At 40.4% G+C, this 27,608-nt stretch overlaps 1 protein-coding gene across 2 annotated transcripts; it reads right to left on the bottom strand.

Moving 5' to 3' along the window:
• Positions 1-702: 702 nt before the first annotated feature.
• On the bottom strand, positions 703-27,608 carry HSPH1 (heat shock protein family H (Hsp110) member 1). Of its 2 annotated transcripts, XM_019632709.1 has the most exons (18): positions 27,264-27,608; positions 24,722-24,779; positions 23,598-23,738; positions 22,318-22,440; positions 20,677-20,776; positions 19,427-19,560; positions 18,741-18,985; positions 17,049-17,277; positions 15,493-15,599; positions 15,107-15,240; positions 13,097-13,305; positions 11,001-11,132; positions 8,188-8,325; positions 7,276-7,401; positions 5,941-6,048; positions 5,722-5,841; positions 1,888-2,049; positions 703-1,580 (listed from the first exon to the last, which is right to left on the bottom strand). In XM_019632709.1, the coding sequence occupies exons 1-18, from the start codon at positions 27,368-27,370 to the stop codon at positions 1,371-1,373; spliced, it is 2,583 nt and encodes an 860-aa protein (XP_019488254.1). In that variant the 5' UTR covers positions 27,371-27,608; the 3' UTR covers positions 703-1,370. The 2 variants fall into 2 exon arrangements, with proteins under 2 accessions (XP_019488254.1, XP_019488253.1); XM_019632708.1 differs by lacking the exon at positions 11,001-11,132 and having other exon boundaries at positions 27,264-27,485.

The raw sequence follows: 27,608 nt of genomic DNA on the forward strand, positions 1-27,608 counted from the left end.
GATATCTAAGCCATAGTAGCTAAACAGTAGGCATAAGAGACTGGCAACAGTTAAAAGATTCCTCGCCCCTGTGGAAGGAGCCCAGACTTGCGCTTCAGTGGGCAGTGTGGTTTCCTGTTACCCACCTTAAGTGTGTGAGTCTTCTCACCCCACCCCAACACTACTGCAACTTCATCCTTGGAAAATAACCGGGTAAGATTCATCGCAGTATTATTTAGAACAGCAAAAACTCAAGAAACACCTAAATCCAATACTGGGACTGGTCAAAGGTAGTTTTACATATGTCTTTAATGGAACTCAGCACAGCAGTGAAGTTAACACCTGATTATTTTTACTTATTTCCCTGGTATAGTTTTAAAAAGCAGCCTACACACCACTGTAATACCCATACTGACACTGACACACTGACACACACACAACACAGTACACTTTCGTTAGGAGAAGGCTTGAAGGATATACAGTAAGACTTCACGCTTTTTTCTGGGTGGTGGATTATATGTTATTCAACTTTACATATTTTGAATTTTAAATGTAATAAACATACACTACTTTTCTATCAGGCGAAAGTCACTGTCATTTAGAAAAGAGCGTATGTAAGGCACAGCAGAAACGGAATGCTGGTTTTCACACAAAGTGACTTCATTTCTGCTACAATAGTTTGTATCACTCTCCCCATCACATTTTTAAGTCAGTGACAAAACCTTTTAGAAATGACACCATAAAATGAACTTTATTTTAAAGCTCATAAAAGGCTTCACAATATCAGTTACAAACAGAATCCACATTTCTTCCATTTTACACCTTCACATGACAATGTACTGTGTAACAAGATATTTTAAAGTTTTTGTTTTGCATGCTAACACATTTCACTAGCATCTGCATTACTCAATACGTTTTTAATATCAAAGCAAAAAGTCATATTCAATTGGACAGAATTTTAGAAAGCCCTTCTGAAATCAGACTGTCTTGTTTATAAACATCCACACACATGCTGAAACGGAGAGCAAAATGCAAGAAAACTACCTTGGCATAACAATCGATTTTACCCACAGCCCTGGACAATCAGTACAGCTGTTTCAGTTTCTCTAAAAGACAAAAGTCAATTTCATCCTCAGTGATGCAAATGGTAACACTGCACAGAAGCTTAGTATGAATTCACAATTCCACAGGAATCTGAAAGTTACCAAGGCAATTTTCCCTTTTAGGATCGTAAAGACTACAGACTTATGCTTTTTCTTTCTCCATATAATACACAGAACTTCTAAACATCCTTAAAAAAGAAAATATAGTCTCAGTATGTTATGTCAAGTCACATACTATGGCAAAAATATTTTATTATTACTTGAAGGATGAAGCCAATTTCACGTTATCTAGTCCAAGTCCATGTTGACGGAACTCTTCTCAGTAGGGTGACAGTCACCATTCTGATGTGGAGGTTCAGCACCAAAACTGGTTTTGCCTTGATCTAAATTGTCTTCCTTTTTATCAGTATTTGGGCCATTCGGAGTCCTTTCCAGTTTGGGTGATTCGATTTTTGGTTTGGGCTGTGTTACCACAGGTTCACAAGTGTTATTCAACTCCTAAAAAGGAAAACAGAACTAGGAATCACATTGACTCAACCCGTCCAGTCCATCTCCGACTGCTTTGCTATACACCTGAATCAGTATTGTCCTAAAACTCCAACATTTGTTGAACTGAATGAATAAATGAAATGGAAATTTAACAGAAGCTTATAAGGTCTTCTGTATTTTGTGGTATCAATAATAAACTAGGAAATCTGATCTCATTCACAATGAGGTAAAAGATTTATAAGAAAAATGGCGATGTTTAAGGTTCGAATGATTGCAACTTGAGAAAACACAGCATTGAATAGACCGTAACACTCACCTTTATTTTTGCTTTAATTTCCTGAGCACGCACGACTGGGTCCTGATTGAGACTCTTTCTAGCCTGAGCGTTCATGACATTATTCATCCACTCCATCACTTCATTTACACATTTCTCGACCTTTTTCATTTCAGACTCATCAATATGGTTATACTTCTCATCCTGAATGGAAAAAGCATGGCTATTCAGTAGAATTTAGCATTTAACAGTAATAACTAATTTGACCCAATTTTCCATGAAGTTCAAATCTACCTCTGGTCTCAAATTTTTCATTTAAGAACATCTGTTCACAACAAAGGTTCCTCAACTTAAATATTAGCTTATCAAAATCTAGGATAGCTTGGTGCTTCTGATCACGGTGGCGCAGTAAGTAACCATTGTGCTTGCCTCCTCCCACAAATGCATCAGCATTACAACTAAACTACAAAACAACCATCATTGAGAATCACCTCAAATCTAGCTGAACAGAAGTCCTACAACTAAGGACATACAGAAGCAACCACCTTGAGGCTGGTAGGAAGGGCAGAGATGCTGAAGTGGTTGGTCCCACACCCACAGGGTGGCAGGTAAAAATCAGGAGGGATAGCTCGGCTACAGAGGTCTCCCCAGAGGAGCAAGGGGTCCCAGCCCCACACCAGGCTCCCCAGCCCAGGGTTTCAGTGCCGGGGAGAGAAGTCCCCATAACTTCTAGCTGTGAAAACCAGCAGAGATTGTGGCTGAGTGAGCTGGAGGGTGGCTGGAGTCCCAGATAATCCTCTTAAAGGGCCCACAGCCAGATTTACTGTCTGATGGACTCACTTGCTCTGAGCTCCAGCGCTGGGGCAGCAGCTCGAACGGGGACCTTCAGGGAAAGGGGAGGAGGGGCCGCTTCCTCCCTGATGGAGGAGTTGGTAGAAGCCATCATTTCTTTGTTGAGCCCTCACCCTCCCTGCAAGTTGCATATCTGAGGCTCCATCACACTGGTTAACACCATTTGTCTCCCCTGGTGATTCCCTGAGATCTTGCCCCACCCAACCTACTTCCAGCAGCTTTCCCATACAAACAGCCTGTCTTGGCTCATAATGAGGACTTTCCTAAAATCTTTCAAAGGTTCACAAATCCCAAACAAGTAGCATCTGACATTGGCACCAGCAGCAACTAGCCTTGGTTCACAGCTTAGCCTCTCCCAGGCACCTCCCAAGCCCAGCACAAGTGGCAACCATATGCAGATCACTTTGTAGTTCATACCAAGTGGCCCCAGGCAGGACACAGGCCATGGCTGACCTTGGCCTGCACCAGAGGCCCTCCCAAGAGGCCCCAGAACCAACACAACTGGTAGCCAGCTTGAGACCACACCAAAGTACCACCCAACCACATCCACAAATGACACACCCAAAGGGCAGACTGGGCAGGCACCAGAGTCCTGCTAAAGCGAATCCTGCTCTGTATGGTCAGCACTGGCACAACAGCTCCTCCACTGTAGTCATGGCCAGTCCTCAGAGCCCATCAGCCTGAGAGTCAGTCCCTTTCACTGACAGGTCAACAGCAATCAAGGCTCAATTACAACAGCAGGGCGCACACACAACCCACACAAGGGACACACCTGGAGCACCTGGCTCAGGTGACCAGGGACAATGTCACTCGGCCCCTCAGGACACCTACTATATAAGGCCACTTTACTAAGACCCGGAGACATAACAGCTCTACCTAATACATAGAAACAAACACAGGGAGGCAGCCAAAATGGGGAGACAAAGAAACATGTCCCAAATAAAAGAACAGAACAAAGCCCCAGAAAAGGAATTAAGCAAAATAGAAAGTAACCTACCAGACGCAGAGTTCAAAACATGATTATGAAGATGCTCACTGATCTCAGGAAAAACTTCAACAAAGAGATAGGAAACATAAAAATGGATACAGGAAACATAAAAAAAAAAAACCAGTCGAAAATGAAGAATACAATAACTGAAATGAAGAATACATTAGAGGTAATCAAAAATAGATTAGATGAAGTCAAGGATCAAATCAGCGATTTGGAAGACAAGGTAGCGGAAAGTACCCAATCAGAACAGGAAAAAAAAAAATCAAATCCATAAAAAATGAGGTTAGTTTAAGGGACCTCAGGGACAACATCAAGCATATCAACATTCACATCACCAAGGGGTACCAGAAGGAGAAGAGAGCAAGGAATTGAAAACCTATTTGAAGAAATAATGACAGAAAACTTCCCTAACCTGGCGAAGGAAAGAGATATACAAGTCCAGAAAGTGCAGAGAATCCCGAACAAGATGAACCCAGACAGGCCCACACCAAAACACATCATAATTAAAATGCCAAAGTTTAAAGACAGATTTTTTTAAAGCAGCAAGAGAAAAGCAGTTAGTTGCCTACAAGGGAGCTCCCATAAGACTATCAGCTGATTTCTCAATACAAACTATGCAGGCCAAAAGAGAATGGCAGGAAACATTCAAAGTGATGAAAAGTGAGCACCTACACCCAAGATTACTCTACACAGCAAGGCTATCATTTAAAATGGAAGGACAGACAAACAGCTTCCCAGACAAGAAAAAGCTAAAAGAGTTCATCACCACCAAACCAGTATTACAAGGAATCTTAGAAGGGCTTCTTTAAGATGAAAGAAGGTAAAAAATATGAGTAATAAAATGGCAACAACTACTGTGCTCCCCCCAAAATAAGACCTAGCTGGAGAATAAGCCGTAGCATCATTCCTCCAGGATATGGAGGGCACACACCCCTCACATGAGGGATTTATGACCTGTTTCAGGGAGAAGAATACCTTTTCCACAAGCTCCTTCAGCTTAAAAATGTTCAGTATACTGTGGCACCTAAAATCATGCTACAGCTTACTTTCTGGCTAGGCCTTATTTTCGGGGAAACAGTACCTATCTACCAAAAATTACCTTAAATGTAAATGGATTAAACGCCCTAATCAAAAGACATAGGGTGTCTGAATGGATATAAAAGGAAGACCCACGCACATATGCTGCCTACAAGAGACTCACTTCAAATTGAAAGACACACACAGACTGAAAGTAAAGAGTTGAAAAAAGATACTTCGTGAGAATGGAAACGAGAGAAGAAAAAAAAAAGCTGGGGTAGCACAACTTATACCAGACAAAATAAGACTTGAAAATGAAAGCTGTAACAAAAGACAAAGAAGGACCCAGTAATTCACTTCTGGGTATTCATCCAAAGAAACCCAAAACACTAATTTGAAAAGACATGTCCACCCATATGTTCACTGCAGCATAATTTACAATAGCCAAGTTATGAAAGCAACCTAAGTGTCCATCAATAGATGAATGGATAAAGCAGTGGCACATATATACAATGGAATATTAGCCATAAAAAGGAATGAAATCTTGCCATCTGCAGCAACACGAATGGACCTAGGGGGAACCATGACAAGTGAAATAAGTCACAGACAGACCAGTACCATATGATTTTGCTTATATGCGGAATCTAGAAAACAAAATAAGTGAACAAACAGAAACAAACTCATATATACAGAGAACAAACTGATGGGTTGCCAAATAGGAGGGGAGTTGGGGGATGGGTGAAAAAAGGGATTAAAATGTACAAATTTGTAGTTACAAAGTAGTAAAGGGAATGTAAAGCACAGCATAAGAAATATACCGTGATGGCTATGTGTGATCAGATGGGTACTAGATTTATCGGGGTAATCACTTCATAAGGTATATAAATGTCTAATCACTGTGTTGTGCACCTAAAACGAATATAATATTGTTAAGTCAACTGTAATTGAATAAAGACTTATTAAAAAAATAAAGTAAAACCTAGGGTAACTTCCTCACGATGTACAAGCAGCCTTACGTGATTTCTGAAGTCGGCTGCCATCTTGGCATAGTGCTGCAGCCTCTGCCCTAGTTCTTCAAACATTTTTGGACGTTCCTCAGCTTCTAGAAACCGAACTTTAATCGGAGTACCAATTTTCTAAAACAAAATGTAATAAATTAATACGTGTCATAATCATATTTTAAGTCTATAGTCTAAAAAACAGGCACTGCTTTCCAGGAGGAGAGGAGGGCTTACCATTAATTCTTCCAGCTTGTCCACATACGCCTGTTTAGATTGGTCCTCTCCATCCTCATAGAGCCAGTCCTCAGTTTCTGTGAGCAATCTCAAAAAGTTTTGATGCTCCTGTACGTGAAACATGAGAACCAACAATACAGAGAGCCGTCATCAGAAGAGTTAACCACTGAGTAGCTGATCTCATTTCTAGGAAGGCACTCAGATTAGCTGGATTCTATTCACTGAAAAGTGTCAAGGAACAACACACACTCTACTATTAGCCTCACATAGTGTTTCACAGGAGAGAGCGCTAGTTCTTCTTTGGCTTCTCTGTCTTTCGCACAGGAACATTTGAGACTTTTTGTTAAATGATTCTTACTGACTTACAATATTGTATCTCAGGAGTTTAATTTTGGACTCAATCTACACACTGAAATATTGTTATGGAAGAACAATCATTTTCTTACTCTTGAAAACAATTAGATCTTAGTAACTTTCTATTCCCTTCCACAACTATCAAATACTTAAAAGGGCAACTAGACAAGTTGACAATTCAATTAGTGAACACATGAAAAACCCATTCCTAGCCAATTCACATAAAGCATGCGTTTCTACTCCAGCCTCAGGAGGTCTAGCCTGGTTTGGGTTATCTCTATCTACCTCAGAACCTCAATCACAGCAAATCCAGGAAATGTTAGGACAGAGCCATGAACTGAAATATATTACAAAGTAGCCCAAAGATTTTAGGAATAAAATAAACACCTAAGTTTAAATTCCTTTAACTTCAGAATTAAGCCCTCAACCACCCCAAATTTTTATCTAGCCAATGTTTTCCCCAAGTCCCACCCTTCACAGTTGTGCTTCTGGGATTTACTCAAGTCATGCTGACTTTGTGAGCTCAGACAAGAATGAAAGGGAATCGTGGTGCCTGATAAACTTAGGAATGACTGGCTGAACCTGTCTTAGGGGATAAAACAATGACTGAGAGCAACCAAGGGGCCAGAGTCATAAAGAAACAAATAAACAAAAAAACTCGAGGTCTCTGAAAGCAAGAATTTTCTCTTATCTTTCTTGTCTGTCCCATTACTGTGGATATCATGGACTCTGAAAAAATGTTTGATAGGCTCTTTCTTCTGGATAGTAAAAACTACGGTCATTGGGGTAAACCAGGATACAAAAAAATCACACATTCTCAGTGAGCCTTTCTCTCCAAAACTTTGTTTATACAGTTTCTATTTCAAGTTGTTTTGCTTCCAAAAAGCTCATTACATAATCTGGTAAAGGTTCAAATGCCAAAGTTTGATATTAAACACTTCATCTGAAATCATATGAACAAAAACATAGCTCTAAACATACCTGCTCACTTATAAATTTTTCGTACGGCCCAAACAGCTTGTCCCTGAACTCGTACACATACTCCTCCACTGCATTTTTAGCATCATTTCTTTCCTTCTCCAGTTTATCCTGCATTATCATTTTACCCTGTCAGGAAACAGAAAAGGCTAACTATTTACACTCTGATGTCAACAAAATCAACAATTACACCAAAAAAATTAGTGTTAACAGTTCTAATTTATACTTCAAAACTCTTCCCACAAACCCGAAAAAATTATTCATTTCTAAATACACATAAATAGTTTGTGGGGTTTAATGTTATATAAAAAATTACATTTTTTTTTTAGTATTAAATTTGAAATGTGAAAACTATCGATGGCTTTTACGTAATTTTGTTTTCTTTTATGCAGTTATACAGTAGTCTTATATGGTGAATAATATTGGCCAATAGATAATGGTCAGACCCCTTTGCCACCATTTTAAAATCAAGGATAAACTGCTTCAGAGTCAAGTTATTTATATTTATTGTTAAATGAATTTCTAAACACAATGTTCCCATCTGAGTCAAGGTAAACAATCTCAATTATTTCACATCCTCTAGATTGCAGAGCAGCACAGTGTGTTTTATAGAAATGCTAGCTGTACTGTGCTCGGTGCTTAGACATACTGGCATCCTGTTTCTTCACAAGAACACAGGCAATCAATTTTATACCCAGCAGAATGTATAAATCTTTTTAATAAGGATGCAAAAATACAAACAAAACATTAAAAAAATTAAGCTAAAAAACCATTAGTTTTGGCTTTTCCCAATCCCTAAAGCTATATAAAACTTAGGGGTATGGAAAAGAATTACAGTCATTTATCTGTTATAAATATAGGCAACAGGTCCAAACCAAACAGTCCAAGATAAAAAGCACTGAACTCAAGCCTCACCTCCGTCTCAATGTACATGTTAAGCAGGTCTTTCCCCAGCTGCCAGACCAAGTTGGCTTCAATGGGCAGCTCCACATTCACCACCTTTATTTTGGGTTTTTTAGCTTCTGGAGGCTGGTCAACTTTCTTTTCATTTGCCTTGGGAAGGTTAAAAAAAAAGGGGGGGGGGCGGGGGAATTCTTAAATAATCCTTAAAAACCAGAAAAGCAAAACTCTCATCATATTTGCTGGTGACCTAGGCAAAACGAAAACCCCTGCAACTTTGCAGTTGGAAGAGTTATAAGGTCACCTGATTCCCACCGGCCCACTTTAAATCAGGGCCGCAATCACATTCAAGCAGGCTACATTCGCCTTGGAGAAATCACCAGGACATTCTTCTCTTTTCATGGTAAACTTGCTCTCCTGCTAAAGCTTTGCTTTGTAGATCTTTACGTTCTAATCCCTTTAAGTAATGTTTGTGATTCTGAAGTCAAAAATATTATTAAATAGCCACATCTTTATAGTCTAGAATCTGAGAGTGACCAACGACAGACTGGCCAATGCTAGACATGTCAGGATCAACACTATTGCACTACCGTACTGATATATCTGAGTTCCTACATCCCAGTATTATACCTGCCTTAATTACAATTAGCACCACACTGATGAGTGCCTTTTACAATTTCCTACTGAATTTGGAGATCACACACACATGTGGGGAGAGGTATACTGGGGGTGGCAAAAAATGTATACAAGTGGACACTGCTCAGTGCTGCTCAAGTAGTATCTGCCGTAATTAGAAGTGTCTGGACGCTGACGGTAACCACTTTGAGTACCTCTTGTAATTGCAGAAGTCAAACATGACTTGTATTCATCTTTTGTTATCGGTATACATTGAGTATTACAATTTTAATACAGTTTTCCTTTCTTAAATGTGTATAATTTTTTTTGGCACCTTCTGTATGTATATCCTCATTCCTTCTACATGCCTTTGAGTCGTATTACTTCTCATAAGCAGCTCCGCAAAGTCTGAAGAGATAAGAGTCTTAAAATAGCAAATGGGGTGATGCAGAGAAAGCTAACGGTTTATTGTAGGTTTTTCAAAATATATAAATACAGGGCTAAAGAAGTAAGCATTTCCTATGGCCTCTAATTTTCCAAGCCTGTTCTATGAATTTCCATTTCTGCAGAATTCTACTTGCACAAGCAATGAAACACATAATGTAGGAAACAGAATAGAGGATAAGTGGGAGGTATCACAGGTACGCTGGTTGGTTGGGGTGCTAAAATAGGAAGAGGCTGGCCTACAGGTCACAGCATCACCCGCCACTGACACCCTAGGGAGCTCTAAAAGGCGTTAAAATTCTAGGCACTTTACAGAAGAAAGTGGGACTTGAAAGAGGTTTAGTGGCTTGTCTAAAATCACAAACACTGAGATGGGACCTTTACTTCAGTGTTCCTTAGCAGTCTCTATCTGCCAAGTGTCAGAAACTGTGTCACTAGCAATGGCCCAGCCAGCCTGCGGCCCCTGTGTCCTCTTCTCCCTGGTGCACAAGAGACCCCTCCAATACACTGTGACGTTCTGGGGGCATGAACCACAGGAATGACAAAGGGATCAGATGACACCTACACTCAGCAGAACACAGGGTGCAACGGGTATTTGAGAAACGAATGGATGACAGTCCATGTCTGGCAGTTAAGTCAGGAGAAGACTATCTGGCAGTACAATCTTAAACCAAGTCCCGACAAAACCAATGTGTCACAAAATGGCACTCACCGTGGCACACACAAGGACGCCTCTGAGGGGGTGTGTGAGAATGTTCCCAAGGGCCTGCCTGACACTGGTGCCCCCACCTACAGCTAAGAGCATGAAATGCTACCAATAGCATGTTCCAGACAAATAAGAGACTATGGGCAAGTGCCCGTTAATGCTCCAGGTTAAGTGATGATGGAGCTGTTACCACAGAGAAGGCAGTGCTTCCCTGCCAGCACCATGTAACAGGAAGGCTGGCAGAAACCAGGATCAACACCCCACAGGATCTATCAGGGCACAGGGATATCACACACTGAGAACTTCTCTCAGGCATAAAACGTATTTTGACTCCAAATAGGTCCATAATTCATCTGAGGGTAAAGAGCTCTATCAGAATGTGAGAAAAGCCAAACCACTCATGAAAGGTTAACCATTTACATGCAACTTGCACAAAGAATAAAGTTCTGCAAAGCAGAGTGATTTGGAGAAACAAAGGAAACCTCCCGATAGTCAGCTGACCATGAATTTTAAAGGTTTAATTAGAAACCAACACAGTTAAAGGAACACAATTCTTTAATTTAGCTTCCAGTACATACTGTGGAAGCAAGGCAAAGAGTAATTACTTTGAAATGCAATCTGGGTATTTTCAGATCATCCTCATTTATTTATTTAAATCTGACAGATGTGAGAGGAGAAGACAGTTTCCTAGACTCCTGCAGCCCATGCATTTATCATCAGGCTGATCCAAGTGGAAACCAATAACCCAGCACTGGGAGCTGTGTTTCTGCTCCTCGCACTGGCAGGGCCTCTGGCACAGAGACAAACAATGCTAAGCACTCATGTCCTGGAGTGGCAGTTAATCAAGAGAAGACTTCAGGTCTAAAGCAGGATATTCAATCACTTAGCTGAGCTTGAGTACCTTCAACTGGTTTTGGTTGAAATACATAGAAAATTAACAGAAAAATATCCTACATAGAATAACTAACTTGGCGCTTGCTCTTCAAACTGCAGATTTAATGATATGATTAATGATCACATGTTGCAACACTGTCCAATGGAATGAACTAGAAGAGTCACTCACTTTGTCAGCATCTGGGGTTTTGTTTTCTTCTGAGGTAAGTTCAGGTGAAGGGGGAGACTGTGAAGTCTGTTGACCATCAGTTTGTACCTGGGGCTGTGTTCCAGCTTCACTGCTGTCTTGCTGGATACTTTTCTGAAATGAAAGCCCAGGCACAAAGGATGTAGAAAACAGGTGTACTTGGGTGAATGTAAAAATTACAGGGCACCAGAGACAATACACTCAATTTCTGAAACCTTACCAGGTGGGGGGAAAAGGATACTGGATAAAGCAAAATGAACACAAAATACCTGACAACTTCTTAGAAACTTTAAACCTGTAAAAAGGTAACATGAATGACAGTAGTTGACATAAATAACAAATAGTAGGCATGTTGACATGATGACAACTGAGGACTCTTGGTTAAGTATTTCCACCTAGCCTTATAAATACTGACTCTCAGCACCAAAGGAAATAGGTTTAACTCCAGGTCTGTCCCAGAAACAAGCTTCCAAAACTGTTTCATCGGGAGCCAGCCTGCACCGGGACGTGTCTCCATCTCAGTGAACTGAACAGTTACGTGAACTAGCCAACCTTTACGTCTTCAGGGGCTCATCAGGACAGCTCAGACACTCAAGACCCAACCCCGACTGTTTGTGATCCAGCCAGTTACAACCAAACAATCTCACCATAAAGAATCTATGCTACATGGCAGTACCCTCTATCCTCTCTGCCCACCCTGAAGGCTCTCATTTTTTTGTGTCAGAGTTTTGAGACTCTAAGCAGACGCTAAAGTGTTCAGAAGCCAGGCACTCCTGATATACTGTATTTCCCCATGTATAAGACGCACCTTAATTTTGGGGCCTGAAATTTGAAAAAAAAAATGTATTACATAAAGTTATTGAACTCATTTTATTCATCATAAAATTCATACAACTCATCACTGTCAAAACTCCCAACCATTAGCTTGTCCTCATGTGTGTCTGATGACAAATCACCGTCTTCATATATTAACTCGTCCTCAGTTCCATCTATGGCATTTGAAATCTATAACCACTGTATAAGACGCACCCAGTTTTCTGACCCAAATTTTTCGGAAAAAGGTGCATCTTATACATGGGAAATACGGTAAACTAGGTGCCAAAAAAATGTATATACATTTTAAGAACGGAAAAAACTGTATTAAAACTGTAATACTCAATATATACCGACAACAGAAGATGAATACAAGTCATGCGTACACATTTTTTTGGCACCCCTGGTCTACCCAGAAGTGTCTATCCAGACACTGATACAACAGGCATTAGAACGGTGTCCGAGCCGCATGAGCAAGTCCATGGCACTGCTTATCTAACTCATTCCACTGAAGTTTTTCTAGATGAGACCACCACTAGGGCTCAGATGTTGATATTCTGTGTTCTAGAAATAACGATAATACAGGTCTCTGATCACAAGGTACCACACTTTCTCCCATCTTAACTAAAACACTATACTGCCTGCCTCTTCATTTAAGCTATTTCTGATTATTACCCAAAAGTAAACTATAACAGCGGTTCAATCTCAAAGTGTCTTGAAGTTCTTCTGTTGACTGTGTAAAATTAGCACTTAAGTGAAAGGAAATCTAAGAACACAAACAGCAACTTTGCACAGACACTTTTCTTCCTTCCTCCCACAGTATAATGAACCATGTAAAATAAAGCAAATAAGTATGGAAATACCAAAGCCTATTTAGCCATGTAACTTTTATAAAAAAAGAAAAAAGGCTTTAATATTTGGCACGTATTTCACCAAATAGTTCTTGCAAGTCTTTTTTTATTAATCACCAGTCAACATCTGACTTCTCAAAATGTGGACTGTCTTTAAAAACATAATTCAAAGAAATTTGACCTACTCCAATTAAAATGTCACATGCCAGTTCGAAAGAAGCTACAGAGAATTTAACCACAATTCACCACATTCCAGGCTGTATACCTGTATATTACAATCATATAGCCAATTGCTATTATCATCATTACCCAAAATTCTAATCAACCTTAAAAAGGACCTGTTTTAACCCTTCCTTACAGCTTAGAATTAAGTCAACTACCTACTCAGACTCCAGGCCTCCCCCACAGACTTACATCTGAGTCTGGGTTTTCTGGCGGCTTCTGACTTGGACACTCCATGTCTGCTTCAACAGAAGGCAGCTCGCTCTCCGCGGTGGGGACTTTCTCCACCATAGACGCTGTAGAGATGGTGAAAATGCCGTGGCTGTTGACTCGTACTTTCACTTTCACTCTCGATTTCTCTCCATCTTTCTGCGCAGAAACATTCTGAACTATGAAGCGGCCTGAACAAAAGGAAACTTAACAATTTTAGAACTGAACCTACATCTGTAAAGACAACAGCGGCTAATAACAAAGCTCCAAGTACTGTTCTCCCAAAATCTCCCCATTTTCTCTACCAGCTGAATTAGATTGAAGTCCTTTAATGTATACTATAAACATAACCTGTCAAAATAGGCTTAGGAGTCTCTAGTATGCTTACAATACTTGGGATTTGTCTCAATACGCCACGAAACCTCCACTACTTCACGCTTCTGACATGGACACTGTTTAACAGTGACAACCAGCAGTTACTGCCTCCTCTGCCCTACTTCTCCAGATGAGTAAGCACGAACTAGACGTGAAAACCCATCAGCAAGTGAAAAGCAGATGGTATCAGGACATGCTGCATTTTATTCCTGCAGGGTCCTTCAGGAGCATGGTTTTTTTGAGTGATTAATCACAAGTTTCCTGTTTTCAATAGCAAGGTGAGCTAAAAACCTGTATCAAAGCCTGAAATTATTATGCAGGACGGAGTAGTTCCAGAGCATGACTGAGTATGAGTGAACAGTGCTGACTCTGACCCCAATGACCTGAGCTCCAATCCCAGCTGTATGGCCTGCTGTAAGCTGCTGAACCTGCCCCTGCTTCTGTGTGCTGAGCTGGCGTTCACTGGGAGAATGTAACACCCAGAACCAAGCATCTCCACCAACAGCACTGTGGTCCCAGAGTCCACGGAACCTCAACGAAGTATTCTGAACCTATTATGTACAAAGCACTACCCAACAGCCTTGTATTTAAGGGGCTGGCTACACAGACACACAGAAGTTAGACTTAACTACTAAGACAGCAGAAGATGTTGGAATCTACCTCCATTAATGATTGAATCATTAGTTCAGAAAATGACCGCCATAAGACCCATTTAAAGAGAAGACCTTATGGGGTATCCAAGGAAGCTCACAGGGGAGAGATTTAAGTATGTGCATGCTTCTTCAGTTTTGATAAATGAAAAATCTAGTGCTAGGCTAAAGAGCTTGGATTTTACCCTTAGCACGATGGAGAAATCATGCATACAATACTTCCTGTTACAATTTTAATCTATATTCAAGGACTTCTCAAATTAATTTCTTCCCAATAAATCTGCACAAACTTTAAAAAAATTCCTCTGTGTCAGAATACTTTTAGTCTTTAGTAAGAAAACCACACAACTGTCCAGAGGCATCTCAGACTCCTTCCAACAATTTCATTATAAAAAGCTGTGGGCAAGAGTGAGTCCTGGAAAGATCTAGCAACATCCGCACATTTTACCCACAGCCTGAGAGACATAGCTGCTTAAGAAGATGTCTGCAGCTCTCCCACAGATTTCCAGAGTTACTGTGGGTCAAACTAGATGAAAACAGTGTCAAGCCTCTCCAAGAAAAATGTACCAAAAAAGGCACATTTTTTAAAATACAAAAGTACTTTTGAAAAGTAGTCTCAATGGTTTCTGAGCCAGGCTTTAAATTGGAAGTAACATTCTACAAGAAACGTTTCACCTGGAGGAAAGATCAATATTAGAAGTAGCTTATAATCCTCTAAATGTAGATGACATTAGAATATGAAAAATCCCTAAATATAGATACTCGGAAGTAACAGAGCACTAGCAAGTCATTTCATCTCTATAGGCCAGTTCATTCATCAACAAGAGGTTTCTCCATCACCGTTATCTAAATTGAAAAGGTCTTCACACAGAATTATGTTCCACTCAACACTGCTAATAAGAAAGTTTCAAGTTTGTACACAAAGTTAAGTATTTAAAAGAGTAAATACACACTATTAATTGCTTACCTATTTTTGCTTCTGGATAAGGAACTCCTTGAGGATCAGAATAGAAAGCTTCCAGCTCAAAAGGTCCACTTCTCAAGAAGGTGAGAACTTTGGAGAAGGGAGCGGCATGGTTCCGACTGAACACCTCATGAACACTAGAGGAAGCAAAGGAGGCAGTGCATCAAGTACTTAATGCTAACTGTGCCACACAAACAGAACAGAAGCATTCCAAAATTGCTATCAAGTCTATCTCACTATTTATGTCACCATTTATCACACCAAAAAGAGATACTTTGTAGGTTCAGTTGTTGAAAGACCCCAATTAATCACACTGCTGTCAAAGTCACTTGTGAACTTTCTTCTTTATATTAAAATACATAATCTGAAAATTATTCTCTGCTACTTACCCTTCGGTATCTTCTGAGTCATGGCTCCAGACCAGAGATATTGGAAAAGGAACTGCATCTGTGACAGAAAACTCTCTAACTTTAAATGCTGGGGACAGGATTGCACACTTTAAGGGGAAAGAAAATTAAAAAAAGAAAGGAAGGATTATCATGAGTACATGAATAATTTCATTCACCTTTTAACATAATTCAAAAGACATGGGTAGGTTTAAAGTCAACTTCAAAATTACTTAACAGTGTATTATCATCTTAAGCATAAATGATTTATCATAACTCCAATGCCAATCACTGGCTGTAACGACGTATAATATAATGACTCAGGATGGTGCCTGTTAATTACTAGCAAGTTTCATGGGGGCTTGGGAAAAGAGCACCGGTCTTCGTGCCCCACCGACAGCAGTTTCAAGGACAAGCTACCTCATGTCTGAGTATGTATGCACATGCACAGCTCTGCCTGCATTATCTTTCGTCTTTCAAGTGTGAAGAAACCGAAAAAGTTGGTAAAACCCAAAATGTTCACAACTTTCAAGTGATTTTATAAATGAAGGAAGCAATGGTAAATTCAAATTTGAGGTAAACACCTGACAGGTGGATGTAGACTAAATACACGACTAAAATAAAAGTCAATTAACTTTTGATTAGCATAGGCTCCTTCAAAAGAGACCAAAAGCAGCTACACTTCTAAAGTATAAACTCCAATGTTTCTGGGAATTACTTAAGGAGGAATTGTCAAGGAAAAAGCAAAAACCAAAACCTCACAATGGGTTATGATGTTACAATAGATTAGCAGTAATACTCAGTATCTACATATTCTCCTTTTTTAAGTTTTAAAGGGTAGTCTAGTGTCTAATTACCTTTGTCTGCAGAATCTCTTGCTTTACATTAAAAAAAACACACCTGTGCTAACCAGATCAAAAGTCAAGCACATTAACTTGAAGTTATAGTTAAAACTGCTTATTTCCCTATAATGTCCTAAGTATAAACTAGTATAAAAATTTAAATTGAAAACTAGTATAGCAAAATTTTTCTTTTTTATCAGGAACTGCTAGATTTGGTGCTTTTGCTTTACCAAATAAACTCCATGCCTCTGAGCTGCATTCTTACTTTGTAAGGTTAAAATCAATCCGGAGGGAGAAGCAGCTACTTCCTAATACCACCTGTTAATACCTTTAACCCTGCAAACGACCCCCTCATTAACTCCGTATTAAACCAGATTGCCATTTGAACCCTCTCCTATGTGCTTTAACAACTGTCACTGCCACACAGCTAATTCGTGCATTACATTACGGTTGTTTTCTGTGAGCCCCCAGAATCATGCCCATTCCCACTCCCCACTAGCTCCACCGTCTCCACTAGCTCCACCGTTCTTTTAATCTTAAATTTACTGCATCTCCCATACTTGAAGATCCTCGTCTCCCCACAGACTTATGGATTTTGCAGTAACTCCCTTGTGCTATGTATTAAGCACCGGGCTCTGCTTACTGCATGATCCCCCATGATGAAATGAAATGGAGCTGTCTCAGGCCTGAGCACCAGGAGAGCCCAGAACGCCTTACCTGCAGAGCACACCCTCTGGCTACCGCTTCGTCTGCATTCAGTGTCGTGCTGACATCTTTTCCAAAGAACTTGGCAATTTTTTCTTTTACGGTTGGAATTCGTGTAGCACCTCCAACTATCTCAACAGCACTCACGTCTTCAACTTTGAGCTGAGTATGTTCCATCAGTGAATAAAGGGGAGCTTCTATCCTTTGCAGGAGTTCAGCACAAAGTTCTTCGAATTGTGCTCTTGACAAGTAAGAAAATACTTTATAAATCTTTAGAAAAGTAACCTAAAGGCCAATATCCTGTCCTATTGTGTTTTTGTTTTCTTTTTTAAAGATTTTATTGGGGAATTGGGGGAGGGGAACAGCGCTGGAGAATCGGGGGGAGGGGAACAAACAAGTTGCTGTCATTTTTGTTCTTTAGTCTGGTTGTGGAGGACGTTGCTTCACTGGTCCATGTTGGTATTATCATTGCGCTCTTCCTGGATGAGGCAGATTGGTCTCCGGGCTCTGGATGGCCTCTCACTGTGGCTCTTGGCAGCTCATGCCGGCTGCCAGCCACTCAAGCTGGCTGCCAGCCACACATGGTAGCTTATGGCAGCTCACTGCAGCAGGGGCTGCAGCCTACGCTGTCGCCTCACGGCAGCCCAGCTCCAGGTCAAGCTGTTTTTCACCATCTTAGCTGTAGAGGGCACTGTCACTGGCCCCCATGTGGGATCCGAACCGGGGCCCTGCTGCTCAGAGCTGGCATCCCAAGCCAGCTCTTAACCAATGCGCCACTCGGCCAGCCCGTCCTATTGTTTTTAAACAATGAATTTCATCAACCCAATGAAATTCACTTTTATATCAGACACACTGGATTCCACATGGACCAAGTTTAACTACACTATAATTCGTAACTTTTCTTAAAAATAAATATACAGGGACCGGCCAAGTGGCTCAGTTGGTTAAGAGTGTTGGCTTAAGAGTGTGAGCTCTGAGCAACAGGGCCGCCGGTTCTATTCCCACGTGGGCCAGTGACGCTGCACCCGAGCTGAGCTGTCGCTGAGCTGCCGACAGGTGGCAGGATGGCTCAGCTGGTGTAACAAGATTGTGCGATGGGGGGCTATGCCCACTCACAACTAAGACTGAACTCAGCACCTTGAGCTTAGAGGCCACGAGCTTCCAATGGGCAGCCAGATGGCGACTGGCGCCCTCCACAACAAAGACTGAAGAACAACTTGGCTGGTCCCCTTCCCGAATTCCCCAACACTGTTCCCCTCCCTCAGTTCCCCAATAAAATCTTAAAAAAAAAAAAAAAGTTAAAATAAATAAATAAACAAAACAGGTGCAGAAAGGAGATGGGGGAAAAAAATCAGTTCTACTGGTGTCACTGAAAGGATCACTTTCATATTAAGATTTCATTTTTCTCCTAAACTTTTTATGTGATCCAATTCTCATTACTTTGAATATTTCCATTCAGTTCAAAATATATTTTGTGAAACCACTATTTAATTACTGGCCCAGAAATACTAAAAAGTAGATTCATTGTGAGGGCCCTTGGCAAAGCTCTAAAGTGCCCTGGGTTCTGACGGTGTTAACAGTCTTCCCAGCATGCAGCACACAATCTTGGAATGTGGGCCCAGGTGCACAGCACCACAGCTAGAACCAACCCTCTAATTCAGTAAGAAGCGCTTTCTATTTAATCTGGCAGAATTCAAGACACACCTGTTCATCTTTCCGGAGACATCCTTGTCATTCATAAAGCACTCAATATTCAGTGGTAGGTCTGTGCTGTTGGAGCTCATTAGCTTTTTCAATTTTTCACACTCCTGATACAGACGAAGCAGGGCTCGAATTTTGGATTTTGTATCCAACTTGTACTTAGTTTTAAATTCTGCACAAAAATGTTCCACTAACTTTTCATCAAAATTTTTTCCTCCTAAGAAAGGATCAAAAGCTGTTCCCAGTACCTAATTTAGTTAAAACAAATAATCTGGTTATTTTTTATTATATTTTTAACTAGAATCTTAAATGTTGCTACTCAAACAATGAATAACGGGCTCAAGGCTTCTATTTAAATTACAGCATGAAATCCAAGTCAGGAGAAGCAGGACCACAAATCCCAAATGCAATCCTAAACCTCTAAGATATTTTTGACTTTTAATGATTATATATAGAAGATGATCTTAAAAAGATTCTTTCCTAAGTAAGCATATTAAAGTATACCTCCTAAGCAAGAATATTAAAGTATACCAAGACATCGTCTTTATAAAGAAAGATCAAACTTAAGAACAGTTCCTGGTTGATAACAAGACCAGAGTTAGGCAGCTCAGCACCTCAAAGTAATAAAGTAATGGCAGATATAACACATTTAATATGTTTAATCACTTAGCTCCAATTTCTGACTTTACCTTCAATTTTCCCTTGTTAAAGGCACAGGCAGACACTTGAAAAGCAGAGTGTCCCATATCAACAAAAACCACTATCCGAGGTTTCTCATCCAGGCCTGGGAGATCCTGCTTATAAATTCCATAATTCAAAGCAACTACCAAAAAAAAAAAAAAAAGTATGTTTCAATTCTTTGGTTCACATTTTCTTAGGAATTTCATTGTTACCAATATAATTACATACAGGAAACCTGAGTATTCTTCAAATAATTAAAGCTGAATACATTCCTTTTATACCTGACTTCATAAGATTTTATTGGCATCTATCACTTTTTCATTTTCTAATTTTTGAACAATGGTCTAGGTCTATCACTTTTCCACACGTGGGGAGACATGATGGAGAAGACATACACGGGGTGATTACAATGACATTACCACAAACAATATCAGACTCATTACACAATACTTACATTTTAACCACAAACTGCCAGGAGACTGCTCATCCAAAAAAATTAAAAATTTTATATACAACTACAGCAACTGCAGTTCCTACAATTATTTTTAGATTCGAGGCAAATAACTGACCTAACCTCCTTTAAAGAGTCTGTGTTAGCTTTTTCTGAACTTTGAAACCACCATTATTTCTAAACATGTATACCTAAGAACAAACCTTCATTGAAAATTTAAGACTTTTAAAAAGTCTACTAGAAATATGCTGGAAAAAAGTCTTATTTGCTTTACCTGATTTGAACTGTACCTGACTTTTGCTCATCTCTAATCCTAATAAACCGATAAAAGCTCCAGGAGGTAACAGTGACCACTTTGCTCACCACTATTTCCATACCTGACCCCATGCCTGGCAAAAGGACAGTGAAGTCAATACCTGACAGAGGTACCTGATCAATGCCCAACACTACATGTATCTGGGAAATGTATGAGGAAAAAATGTTTAACTAAATCAATAATTGTAGGCAAGGTAGTCGTGAAACCCAGAATCCTAAGGTTTAGGGAAAACTTGTTTCTTAACTATAAAAACAATGTAAGGAAATATATACAGAAAAAAATGTTTTAATGAAAACAGATTCGTAAATCTGACAAAGTGCCCATTTCTCATTAAACATAGCCATCTAAAAAACTGCAATTTTTGCTTTCGAACCTAACACGTTTTTTAATAGACTGTATTTCTATACCTACATGAAGTGTTTAGTAGTAGTACCTGGCGTGTCTTAACTCTAGTTTTGATAGCATACTCACTCCACATAGTGTTTTCTTACCAGCTGTCATGTCATTCATAAGTCTTAAGCAGTTAAGACCAACAATTTGTGCAGCATCTAATACAGAGCGCCTCTCAGCATCTGTGAAGAAAGAGGGGACCTACAAACAATGAAAGAAGTATAAATGATCTAGAACACCAAAATAGATACAAATTCCTCAAAATCACTTTTAATAAATTCATAATAGTCCAGCTAAATAGGTGCTTAGCCAAGTCATAAAACAGAAATAAATCTCTAGTTTCTAGCAAGTTCCTTAACCTTCAGAACAGTAACTACTTTTGAAAAGATTGCCCTAAAATTATAGTAGCCACATAAAGCTTTCTATTAGATTTAAGCAACTGCTGTTTTATGAATACTCCAAATTTTAACATGAAATTAAAAAAACCAGAAATATTCATAAGACATTGGCAGTTGCTTAAATCTAATAGAAAGCTTTAAATTTATGTGGATAAAATACCATTTGCAAAGTAGTCTTAAATTTCAACTGACATTTGGAAATTATAATGCTGTCAACATTTAATGTGAAATATAATCAACTATAGGTATTGTGTACAGGAGCTTGACGACAATACAGAGCGAATTCTAGCACATGCCACCGCCCTTTAGTTTTCTCCTCTTTGTTGAGTTCAACCATTAATAGATAAGGGGTGTCTTGGAATTCAGTAGACCTGTTAAGATGACCGAAACATTTTTTGGCAAAGTCTGCTGATTTTCCTAAGAAAACTCAGTACTGTGGCTTTTGCATTTTCCCCCCCAAAGTACATGTAGATGCTTCAGAAACAGAGGTAGGAGCACCTTTCAAATCAGCTGCTTATATCAGTTTTTTTCATCAGGTTATTTAAAGTAAAAAAAAAAAAGGACCCCTGACTTGTAACTAAATTCTTTAATTTTACCAGAGATTAACATAATTTCTCCAAGCGACAGGCAGGTATGCCTTTAGTAGACCACCTTCTGCCTTACAATAGAAACAGGAGGAATTTTAGCCCATCTGCCTGTTTTTCCCAATCCTAAGCCACACTGTCATAAAGGCTCTTGGTGGTCTGCTGTGACGCAAACACCCTGGTGTAGGTCAGTCCATCACCGACAGTCCTGGGGCACAGCAGATCAACAAGTGGCCCTAGACATTTGGGAGAGCAGAATTTAAAACTACCTTTCTGGTGTCCAAATAAAAAATGGCTTTTGTCCATTACCTATCAATTAATTGTCCATTGAAGGTAGTGGGTTGCCAGGTACTGAAAATCTAGGTTTTATCACTATTGGTAGGTAACATTTTAATTTTTAAAGCTTATAATGCAATGGCTCTCAACCGGGGGGTAATTGGGAAAAGCTCCCAAGTAAGTATATAAGTAGCCTAATAGTGCATTAACTATCAGAATATCACCGGATACGACCAATCTGTATTTCCAAAAAGCTCCACAGGAATAGGCTTAGACTTGTATCTCCAGTCAAGAAGCTTCACAACTTCTGGTCTAAAAATACCACTGGAACCTACTCCAAAATGCTCCCAACCACTATGTTAAGACAGTCCCCATAGATTTTTCATCTCTAGTAATGGAACGGCTTTCATACACTGGATGCTTAAAAGTAACACAAAGCAGACAAATTAAAACAAAATGTATGACCTTGCTGAACTCTACTTACTGAAATAACACAATCTGTTACTGGCTTCTTGAGGTTGCTTTCAGCAGTTTCCTTTAACTTTGTCAGCAGCATGGCTGTTATCTGTTCCACACTAAACAGATGCTCTTCATCCATGTACATCACCTGTGTGGGGGAAAGATGTTTTAAAAACAGTGGTACCTAAAGCTACTTACTAACTTCCATTACTACATATCCTTTTCCAGAAATCTTTATTGTTATAGCTGTTTAGGGAAGAAGGAGGGGAAGAAAGGAAAGGAAAAAGGGAAAGGCCAGCAAAGAAAAGAAGGAAAAAAGAACTTTTCCCTAGAGATGAAAAGGAGGAAAAAAAACCTCTAGGGCGTATTTTCCCCTATCCAAAGTATTAGTCAAAACATTGTAAAAGGTAGTAAATTTCCACTCTAACTAAAGATATGAATCACTGGGATAAATATTAGTTTGTGTAGATCACAAGATAGGAATGTCTCTGTTAGTTTAAAAAAAGATTTCTGATTGTATTACAAGATTGCTCTCCCAACAACTGCAACTGGGCTGCACTGGAACAGACTTCTGTTTGAGATGATAACACAATTTAGATCTTTTTAAACACCACTAAGTAAACCTAAAGTTTTACAATTGTCAAGAAGTTACAAGAAACACACATAAGTTATATCATTACATACCATTTGAGCAAATTTCAAAGACAGGTGAAAGACATACCTACACTTTAAAAGAAGCGAGATAAAAAATAAAAAGACCGGGCCGGCTGAGTGGCACATTAGTTAAGAGCTGGCTTGGGATGCCAGAGGGCCCCACTTCGGATCCCACATATGAGGGCCAGTGACATTGCCCTCACAGCTGAGATGCTGAACAACAGCTCAACTTGGAGCTGGCCTGCCGTGAGTTGCCAGTGAGGGCATAGGCTGCAGTCCCTGCTGCAGTGGGTTGCCATGGGCTACCGTGTGTAGCCAGCAGCCAGCATGAGCGGCCAGCAGCCAGCTTGAGCGGCTGTCCAGAAGCCGGTGACTGATCTGCCTCGCCTGGGAAGAGCGCAATGATGGTGCCAACTTGGGCCAGTGAAGCAACATCCTCCACAACTAGAATGAAGAACAAAAGAACAGCAACTTGTCTGTTCCCCTTCCCCCAATTCCCCAATAAAAATCTTTAAAAATAAATAAATAAATAAAAAGACCATACTGTCCAATTAAGAAATTTGTGTTAAATTTTCATTAAGAATTAAGTACTTCTCTACAGATGAATTTTGTTTCCCATTAAGAAAATCTAAGGTTGCTCAATTTTATTACCTTTATTCCAACTCCACCATTTTTCATTGGAACCAAATCATAACTTAAGTTTTCCTTTTCCTTTTGAATGAAGGGGTCACTGAATGCTCGGCCATGAAACCTCTTGAAGTTAGACACAGTATTGTTTGCATGAGTGATTTGCTGCAAAAGAAATCGAGATTTTTAATTATTTTCTAATTTCAACACCTATCAGTACTTAGAGCAATTTTCAAAGAACTCACTTGTACAACTCAAACCACGGGGATATAAGTAACTTTCCCTGGAGCGTAGTTCTCTTCTCTCCTTTGCTTTTCCCCTCTTTTGTCGTATTTCTCTTCCAACTAGCCATAATACAGTACTCCAGGGTTTTTTATTATTACTATTAGCAATACTATTTTCTCTATTTAAAATAATTTTTTCAGTCTCTTTCTGAAAGCCTCTCAAGGGATTTCATATTTCATACTTTTTTATTTTCCCCCAACCCCAAATGTAGAGGCCCTAAATGGGAGCTACATATGTAAATTATCTGGTCATATTAAATAGTAACAGGTGAAATTAATTTCAATAGCTTATTTAGCCTAATAAATCTAAAATATTATTTTAACATGTACTCAGTATGAAACATTGATGAGATACGTACTTTATTTCATTTTAACTGTTCAAAATCTCAAGAATTTTATACTTTTCTATTCAGGCTAGGCACATGTGAAGTGCTCAACAGCCACAGGTAGCTAATGGCTACCATATAAGACAGCACAGGTCAAGACAAAAAGTTCTACCAGTCCACCTTAATTACTAAGTAACTTGAAAATGCTTTTAAACACAGAACTTCTGGAATCTTTAACTCTTAAATGAGTGTCATGAGAAAATTCACATAAACTACATAAATTAGACGGTAGTTAAGTTACTGAAAATTAAGGTTGGCAAATTAGAAAGTTAAAGTAGACCTTATTCAATGAAACAAGAGGAAGGAAACAGAAGGAAAAAAGAGCCATCTAAGGGCTCATAAAGAATACTTGCATCACATCACTAAAACTCAAAAAAGGATGATGGGCTTAGATATTTCATACTCTTGTATGTCCTTGAGATTTTACTTTTAAAACATGCCCCTTAAAAACAGACCAGAATTCTCCTAAACAACATACCTGATTTTTGGCTGCAACTCCAATTGTTCTGTTTTTTGGTCCAAATGATATGACTGATCTGTAAGGTACACAAAACACATCTCAAAAAAGTTAAAAGCATACATGTGGGCATTTTTAACAAGGAAAAAAAAATCTAAAATAAATTAACTACCCATGGTTTGGGGCAAGGAGGGGGCATGAGTACAGTGCAATTTTGAAGTCTAAAGCTTTGGTCAAATACTCAGAGGGAGTCCACTTAACTGCTACTCTGAGAATCCAATCTAGGGGGCAGTCCTACGCACCTCCCCCACCAAAGTCTGCTCATGGCTCAGGGGACATTTTCCAATACCTCAAGTACTAGAATAATTCTCCAGGTCCCCAATTATTATGTGGTGGACATTAACTTTGAAAATGCTTTGAACAGTTAAAGTGTATTAATTTGGTCCTAGACACATGATTAACAAAAAATATGGTGTACCTCTACTTCTCAGTCCCTATTCTACAAACCAAATATCATTTCATTCTTATTGTTGTCCTCATATACCATCTGTCTTTTTAGGATCAAAAGTTTTTCTATAAATCCACTCAAGTAAGCCTAAGTTATGCTTCAGGAATTTAAAAGCATAAACTTAGAAAAAGGGTCCCTACATGGAAGACTCTACTTTGGAAAGTCAAGTAAGAATGATACAGAGAGAGCACCACAGCAGAACCAAGGACAAATGCGGAGGAAATGGGGTGAATAATCAAGTATATTAAGTCAGCTTTGAAGGTATGAAAAACTCAGCTTTCCAGCGATGGAAATGGAATGTAGCACAGACAAGCACATTAGAGTCAGGAGGTAGGTAGGTGGATTGGGTTTTAGATTGGAGGGCAGGTAGGAGTACTGATAAATAAGATGAACAAAATGGGAACATACTGAGGAGGGCATGAAGTACCAGGCTGAATCAGGTTTAAACTTGCTCTAATAGAGACATCCTAGACCTAGGTTAGCTGAGCAGGTGCCAAATAGCATCCCAAAACAAAGAAGTGTTCAAGCTAGACCTTTAAGGTATCTTCCAAAAACAGAGTATCATTCTGAGCCTAGAACTTGCAGAACGAATTTACTCATTTTCCAAAGGGACTCAAATTAAAACACAAATTAATAGTAGCCAATACAATTCAGTCAAACATCTATTTTATCAAAAACATTAAAGGGCACTCCAACCCTAACCTCGTTTACATTTTCTAGAGGTGTACCTGTTGTCTTTACTTTCACAGTGGTCACTACAGCCACACAGTTTTTCCTATCCTCAGTTGAACAGCCTCTTTTATTGGATTAAACAGAACAAAGATATAAAGTGCACTTAGGCATGGAAGCCTGAGATACCGTCTTCTTTCTTACTAGACTCCAATTACAGAACCCTCTGCACAACTAAAAACAGGTTGCAGATTTGCAAATAGGTAGACTCATGGGATGCTCAGGGAATAACAGTCTCCCCAGTGCTATCAGTATTGTCAAGTGCCTATTTTCTAATCTTCCACTCACTTTCATAAATGTTCATCTGGCACTCAAATAGTGATACAAGCCCAGTCATTTCACCTTTGGGCTCCCTGTTTCATTCTACACGCTGTATCTTGCGTTTAAGGCATTGAAAAATAAACACCTACATTAATTTCCCTAAGAAGTAAGCAGGTGCTTTTATCAATGCACACACAGGCATGTTCATACAAATTATCTTCAGAAAATAAGCCCGCCTAAAAGGTCGCTTTTAAAAATGTTGCCCTTTGCCCACCCCACACTGTTGTCGAACATAACGTTTAATTCAGTGACAACATCCATCCTCTTAAAGAGTTCTAGTACTGAAGTAGCTAATTTTTATTTTCCCTCTTCTATGTAAACTGTGCCAAATTAATAAAGGAATTATAACACGATTTAGGATTCCTCTTGAATGGCTCTCATGAAGTGAGCAAAAAGGACGTTTCCGTCTTTCACAATGATTCCAGGAACCGAAGACAACAACGTTAGTAACCAGGGCATATTCATTTAGCAAAGGAGTGACTCTATGGTCGCTAACGACAGTCCGCCTGCTCGGGGGACAAGCAGCGGCAGACAAGCTCTGGAAGCTTCCAATTCATTTCGAGATTCACAATGCGGAAGAAGTTCGGCAGCCTGGCCCTGCGGGGCGCGAAGACACGGCCGGAGGGAAGGGGACAGGCTGGGGGCGGCTTGGCGGCTCAGAGCTGCTGGGCAGGGAAAAGGGGGCGACCGCGGAAGGGCTTCAGCCTGCCGAGAAAAGAGCCAAGTCGCGGGATCGGCCCCCAGCGACGACCCGGAGCGACTCAGCTCGCTGACTTCTCGTGGCCCCATAGACACCCTTCTCTCCAGTTTGTGGGTAAGCGCCGCGCCCGGCCAGGCCGCCCGGCCCTGACCCCACGGAGAAGCGCAACGCCCCCCACGCCGCCCTCCATTCGCCCGGCGCTCCGGAGCCACCCCGCCGGCCTGGGGTCCCCCCGCTCCGCAGCCCCCGCCGGGCTTCTTCTCTCGCCCAGGACCTCCCCCAGCGCCCTCCCAGGCTCCACTTACGGGGTGCACCGGTCGCTGAATTCGTTGGCAATGGTCTCGATGCCCCCGGCCCGGGCGACCGCAATGTAGCAGCTCTGCGAGCCCACGTCCAGCCCCACCACCGACATGGCCGGCTCCCGCGCGGTCCGCCTCCGCCCCGGGTCTGGGTCCGCGTCCTCCGGCCGCTGTTTCCCGCCTCTGTCGTGGGGTCCGACCCCTCCTGTCACTCGGGCGCCCTTCCAGGGAACAGTAGCGGCTGGGAGGGGAGTCACCCCGGGAGCAGGCGGTGCCGAGTCTAAACGCGTCGCTCCGCAGCGCCGGCGAATGCCTGGAACCGCAACCGCTCGCAGCCCGCTCGGCGCCCAA

Source organism: Hipposideros armiger, unplaced genomic scaffold (genome assembly GCF_001890085.2).
Source record: "Hipposideros armiger isolate ML-2016 unplaced genomic scaffold, ASM189008v1 scaffold_1166, whole genome shotgun sequence".
In the NCBI taxonomy this organism is placed as follows: domain Eukaryota; kingdom Metazoa; phylum Chordata; class Mammalia; order Chiroptera; family Hipposideridae; genus Hipposideros; species Hipposideros armiger.